Genomic DNA, 6,586 nt, shown 5'->3' with positions numbered 1-6,586 from the left:
CAATTTATTTATTATTTATTTACACGGAAGAGTGGCAGCGGAGTATGTTGATTTTATTGCTTATTCACTTTCCTTTTCTCCATTCTTGCGTTGTATACAGTTGCCGCAGATCTCTCTTTCATGTAATTCTTCTTACCCTATGCCTGCGTTTTCTGGATTCACTCGATTTTTCCCCGGAAACCCATCAAAAGTTTTGTTGTTCACTTGTTTAATCGGACGGAAGAACTCGGGAGACTGTCGTAGGGAGGAGTTCGAATCTTGGGAATCGGTCTGACGGTTTGATTTGTATGTGTTCGTGCAGATGAGATACGTCGAACTCGATTACTCGAGCCCTGTTTTGTACATGGAATCTGTTGACTCATGAAGGTACCTACTTTTTCCCTTTTTTCTTATTTTGTCTGAATTATGCTGTTGAAATCGTTTACTGCTATTAGTTTACCCTGATGATTTAGTAATAGTCATACTTGGAAGGTATGCTTTATCTACAGTGCTTAATTTCCCGCAATAATTATGCAAAGCTGTGAAGAAATTATGTATTTGTTAGTCTTGAGATTTGGTCTTTGTACAAACACCCACATATTTCTGATTTGGCCCTGACTCGTAATTTCCTTGTTTAAATCTTTATTGGTTATTTGGATCGATGGGAGAGGAAGCTGCCTTCTTGTGATTTTGCGGTGGCTGCGCGCGCGCGCGAATGTTTAGCTAGCGTAGACTTATATGTTAGGAGTTCTTTTATCTTTTACAAGTATGATATTTCTGTTTGAAAACTTTATTTTCTTGTATGATTTTCCTTTTCTCACTTTGGGATCTAAAACCGCCTCAAGTTTGAAGTCTCAATATCTTCCATCAGTGCAGGTACTTCTCTTTTGGTTCTAGATTTTAACTTCTTCTCTTGGAAAGATGGAAGACGCTGGCGCTCAAGTAGCCTCTCCGATGGTCATCCCCCAACCACATGCTGGAATATTTTACAACGTGCATCCAATGGCCAAGAAACGCGGTCCACCTTTTAATCCCATTAATTTTGTTCATCAAAACCCTTCTGATAATTGGAATCCTATGTCCTGGGATTGGGATAGCTCGAGGTTTGTGGCCAAACAGTTACAATCTGATGGAATCTTGGTGGGAAGTGACCCTCATATCCAACAAGACGTGCCAAGGAGTACGGAGGTACAAAATAGTGCTCACAATGCTAAACATCCTGACTGTACTGATGATGAAAATCTAATTTTGAAGCTGGGAGCTGGAGATGGAGTTGGGCCCAGTTGCAGCAGCGGTGCTATGAATGTAGTGGAGCCACAAGCTGTGTCAAGACCCAATAAGAGAGTAAGAGCCGGATCACCGGGTGGCGCTAATTATCCTAGGTGTCAAGTTGATAATTGTAAGGAAGACCTGTCTACTGCCAAGGACTATCACCGACGGCACAAGGTATGTGAGGTTCATAGCAAAGTCAGTAAGGCTTTGGTGGGGAAACATATGCAAAGGTTTTGCCAGCAATGCAGCAGGTTGGTAATTTGACCTCGAGCGCTAATTCTGTGGCATTCTTCGATTTTGTTGTTGAGTCTTGACTATGTAAGTAAGCTATAACATGTTTTACAAGGACTTTCGAATCAAGGTTGCACTTTCTTCTCATTTCTTGGCAATTTTTGGGTACTTTTTTTTGTTAGGGGCATATTGAGCCAACAAGTTAATGGTTTCATTACCTTTTATCAGGTTCCACCCCCTTTCAGAATTTGACGAGGGAAAGAGAAGCTGTAGGCGCAGACTTGCTGGGCACAACAGGAGGAGGAGGAAAACTCAGCCAGATGATACCACTCAACGGCTGTTAGTTCCTGACAACTGCAACAACAATGTGAATTGTGATCTTGATATTGTCAGTTTATTGGCAGTTCTAGCTCGTGCACAAGGTAAAGGGGTCTTTCATAGGAATACTTGGGTCTAAGTAATTTTACAGGAAAGAAATACTTGGGCTAAAATAATTATATAGGCAAAAGATTTCTAGATTCTTGCTAGTGTGATGTGATAAAAAACTCTTGCTTTAATGTCATACGAATGATGCAGTTAGAGCTAAGGTAGAGTTAAACACGAAGAGTTCAAAGTAGAAAGAGTTTTGTGGACCACTGATTATTTTCTTAGAAGCATAGGACTAGATCTGATCTTTTAACTACTCTTGATCGTAGATTTTACCTTTTGCTGAATCCTCCTATCTCATGTAATATTAGGGAACATTGAGGACAGGATTGGGAAATTCTCACCAGTACCCAATAAGGATCAGCTCATACAAATTCTTAATAAAATAAATTCACTTCCCTTGCCGGCAGATGTAGCAATGAAGTTGCCTGTTGCGAAAAGTAGCAATGCAAGTGTTCATGACCTTTCATCCTCTGAAAATCAGAATCAGGTGATGGAAAAAGCTTCCTCACCATCAACCTTGGATTTGCTTGCTGTTCTTTCGGCAACTTCTGGAGCTCCGTCATCTGATGCATTTGAAATTCAATCTCACCCTAGCACTGAGGAAAGTGGTTCTGAGAAAAGCAAGTCACCTTGTGTTGACCAAGCCACACATGTCAATTTACAGAAAATGCCTATTCCCACCATGGGAGAAAGGAGTGGCACTAGTTACCATTACCCGTTGGAAGATGTGGATTGCCATGTGCAAGAGACTCCAAGTTTGCCATTACAGCTATTTAGCTCCTCTCCCGAAGATGACAGTGGAAGGAAACTACAATCTGGTGGGAAAAACTGCTTTTCTTCTGGCAGTAGTAATCCTTCAGAAGGAAGGTCACCAATGTCATCACCACCTATTGTACATGATTTGTTTCCAGTGCATACTTCAAAAGAAACAACGAAGCATGACAGTTTCCAAAGTAGTAGAGGAAATATGAAAGCATCCATGAGCAACGATTGCAATACATCTCTTCAGCTCTTTGGATGCTCAGTTAGGACTAATGAAAATGGTTCAATTCCAAGTTCTCCACACCATGCAGGGTATTCATCTTCTTCTGGGTCTGATCATTCACCATCCAGATTGTTATCTGATGTCCAGGTATTTCTTTCTTTTTTTTAATTAATAGGTTCAGGTATTTCTGGATATATGTTCTCTCCTCTTTTACTAACTACTTTAATCCCATTGTTGTTTATTTTATGTATTCATACTTCTTAATTTTACTCTTTACTGTAAGATAAGAGAAAACATGACTTGTTTGTTTGTTTTAACCAGGATCGAACTGGTCGAATTGTTTTCAAATTGTTTGATAAGGATCCGAGTCATTTGCCTGGGTCATTACGAGCTCAGGTTAGACTTTAATTCTTAAGTTTTAATATACCTTAATTCATATTTGGTTTTGATGGTCTACATTGCCTCTGTCTTCAGATCTTCAATTGGCTATCCACCAGCCCATCCGAAATGGAAAGCTACATCAGGCCTGGTTGCATTGTTCTCTCAATCTATTTGTCCATGTCATCTTTTGCTTGGGAACAAGTGAGTGTGTTTCCATGAATAATCATATTTCAATATTTTCCTATGATCCACCATCTTTATTGCCCCTGGCCTGTTTGCAGTTTGAAAAAAATCTTCTTCAGTATGTGAAATCTTTAGTCAGAGGCGTAGATGTCGACTTTTGGGGAAATGGGAGATTTTTGGTTTATACAGATAGACAAATGGCTTCTCATAAAGATGGTAATGAATGTTTTTTTCTGGTTATTGTGAGCCAGTTAATGAATGTTTGTTCTCTTGCCGTTTTCAATTTTTTTGGAGTTTAGATAGCAATCACTTTCCTTACACGTGTTTCGATGTACTCATGTTGCTTTTGTGCAATTAAACTTTAGGAAGTGTACGTCTCTGCAAACATTGGAGAGGCTGGAGTACACCAGAATTAATCTGGATCTCACCTGTGGCAGTTGTGGGAGGACAAGATACCTCTCTCCTATTGAGAGGAAGACGGTTGACAGCTCCAGGCACAAAGTATGTGATTGGATTTAGTTGGATGATTTATGTCACGCCTTTGGTATTTTTTCATCAAGAACTTTTCTGAATGGTGTAGGATATACTGCACATATCCACCTGGATACAATGCAAGTTTGGTTCCAGCATTGTCACACCAAGACTCAGCTACGGATGAACTTATTCAGGGTAGTTTAAAAGTTAATCTAGCAACACGGAATACACTTGGCCGCTGTTTCATTGAGGTACAAATAGAATGTTAACAATTTTGAAATAATTGGCTGAGTTCTGTATCATGACAGTTTTGTGTTAACAGGTTGAAAATAATATCAGAGGTACTATTTTTCCAGTAATTATAGCAGATGACACCATTTGCCAAGAATTGAGACTTCTTGAACCTGAAATTGTTGGAAGTGCTGAAGTGCCTGACGGTGTCAATTACATTTGGAAAAGAGATAGAACCATGTCCAGGGAAGAAGCCCTTCATTTCTTGAATGAACTTGGTTGGCTCTTCCAAAGAAAGCACAACTCTACTTTGCTTACGAGCCCAGAGTATAAGCTTTCTCGGTTACAATTCCTTCTTATATTCTCTGTTGAGTCAGATTTTTGTGCATTGGTCGAAACCCTCCTGGGGATTCTGGTAGAATTTAACTTGGGTAAAGAGAATTTAGCGAGAGAATCTCTGGAGATGCTAGCAGAATCTCACCTCTTGAACAAGGCGGTAAAAAGGAGGTGTCGCCGCATGGTTGATCTGCTCATTCATTACTCTGTTTTCGATTCTACCAAGAATTCTGAAATGTTTTTTTTTGTACCCAATATGGCTGGACCTGGTGGTGTCACGCCTTTACATTTGGCTGCTTGTACATCATCAGCCGATGACATCGTTGATGCTTTGACAAGTGATCCGAAGGAGGTATTTCAGTTTTATTCAATAACTTGTAAGATTTTTGTGCTTTTACAAGTTAAAAAAATGCCTTTTGATTTTTCAACATTTTATTATTTCTCCTCCCGCTTTCGTTGTTTGGTCATGGATAGAATTATGAATTAACTCACTTCTTTTAAGTGTTATGACGTTTTTCCATGGTCTTTTTTGTTTAGATTGGATTGCATTGCTGGAATTCGCTTCTTGACTCAAATGGACTTTCTCCTTATGCATATGCCTTGATGAGGAATAATAATTCCTATAATTCCCTTGTTGCACGGAAATATTCGAAAAGAAATATGGGTCAGGTGGTGGTATCAATTGATAACGAAATTGTTCCTTTCCAGTTGGAGGTAAATAAGGACAAAACTGCTGCCTCGAAACTATATCAAGGCAAAAGATCTTGTTCCAGATGTGCACTTGTTGCTGGACACAGTAAAAAGTTTCTAAAATCACAAGGATTGCTTCAGCCTCCCTTCATTCATTCATTGCTTGTTGTTGCTGCCGTATGCGTTTGTGTATGTGTGTTCCTGAGAGTTCTCCCGTATCTCAGTTCTGTTGCCCCATTTTCCTGGGAGAACTTGGACTATGGTGCGATGTAGTTTTTTCAGAAGATTCTGCTCGAGCAAATTTTAGTGAGGAAGGTTCCTGTGTTTTCATGGGTGAAGAGAACGTAACTTTCACGTGACTCGGCACGCAGAAAACTGTAACTCTGAGTTGCAAGTCTAATTGATCTTGATGTAGAGTAGCTTGAATCTCAGAGGGATGGTTGGAACGAGAATCTCAGAGGGATGGTTGGACCTCGATTGCGTAACAATAACTTATCAATAACTTATTTAAGATAAATACATAATCTTAATGTGTCGAAAGCTGAAGATTCAGTTTCCGGGACGGGACATCTTGAGCTTGTGTTCATGCAGGTAAGTGACTTTAGCATATCGCTGTATCTACTGAACCTAAGAAAGTACCAAGTGGATTTGTTTATGTAAAAAACTAGTATCAGGTTTCGAAAGTTTTACATTATTAGGTTGTTTAAGTGAAATATATACTTGTACGTCTTGTTATTTTTTTTCCTTGTCTCATTTCATTAATCGGTGAGACGTTGCGTATTGTGGGAAAAAAATGGTGAACCATGATCAGTTGTTTGGCCTGTTTGAGTGATCGATGTTTTGGTTTTTGACATGTAATCTTGTTTCACTTTTCTTACGAAAGAGTACTGAAAGATATAATATTAACCAACATCACACAATAAAATGAAGAATGCTGTAGGGGATGTGAAACGAGTTGTTGCTCATAAACGTACAGGAAATCAATTAAAATATTATAATATGTGTATCAGAAGTTAGTGTTATGTTCTGGTATTGTCAACACGAGCACACAACATACATTGGAAATTAATTATTAACACCCAAATATAATTTTAATAAATAAACATCAGTTTTAAATTATACACAAGTACGAATATTTGTGCGATGTCTCATGACAAAAGATTCACTAGAAAAATTATATAAATCGTTTACACCAAAACAATACTAGTGAAAATAACAAAACTAAATTCCTCGACACTTTCAGGAATTAAAAATACATCAAACACTCAAAGTAAATACTAGATGCATGAAACAAAAACGTGTTGCTTAAAACCAAAAGAAACCACTCTTCGTCCAACACTCTGCGTCAGTGTTGTTATTCGAGTGTTGCTGACACCAATCGGCAACACGAAAAGT

At 38.7% G+C, this 6,586-nt stretch overlaps 1 protein-coding gene across 2 annotated transcripts; it reads left to right on the top strand.

Annotated features, from left to right (window-relative positions):
• Positions 1-900: 900 nt before the first annotated feature.
• On the top strand, positions 901-6,049 carry LOC140827513 (squamosa promoter-binding-like protein 16). Of its 2 annotated transcripts, XM_073190193.1 has the most exons (11): positions 901-1,167; positions 1,234-1,502; positions 1,711-1,904; positions 2,220-3,043; positions 3,218-3,292; positions 3,371-3,478; positions 3,559-3,676; positions 3,826-3,961; positions 4,041-4,185; positions 4,257-4,853; positions 5,039-6,049. In XM_073190193.1, the coding sequence occupies exons 1-11, from the start codon at positions 901-903 to the stop codon at positions 5,462-5,464; spliced, it is 3,159 nt and encodes a 1,052-aa protein (XP_073046294.1). In that variant the 3' UTR covers positions 5,465-6,049. The 2 variants fall into 2 exon arrangements, with proteins under 2 accessions (XP_073046294.1, XP_073046292.1); XM_073190191.1 differs by having other exon boundaries at positions 901-1,502.
• Positions 6,050-6,586: the final 537 nt, after the last annotated feature.

This window comes from Primulina eburnea, chromosome 3, assembly GCF_022965805.1.
Source record: "Primulina eburnea isolate SZY01 chromosome 3, ASM2296580v1, whole genome shotgun sequence".
Taxonomy (NCBI): domain Eukaryota; kingdom Viridiplantae; phylum Streptophyta; class Magnoliopsida; order Lamiales; family Gesneriaceae; genus Primulina; species Primulina eburnea.
This window is presented reverse-complemented; position numbering and strand designations above follow the sequence as displayed.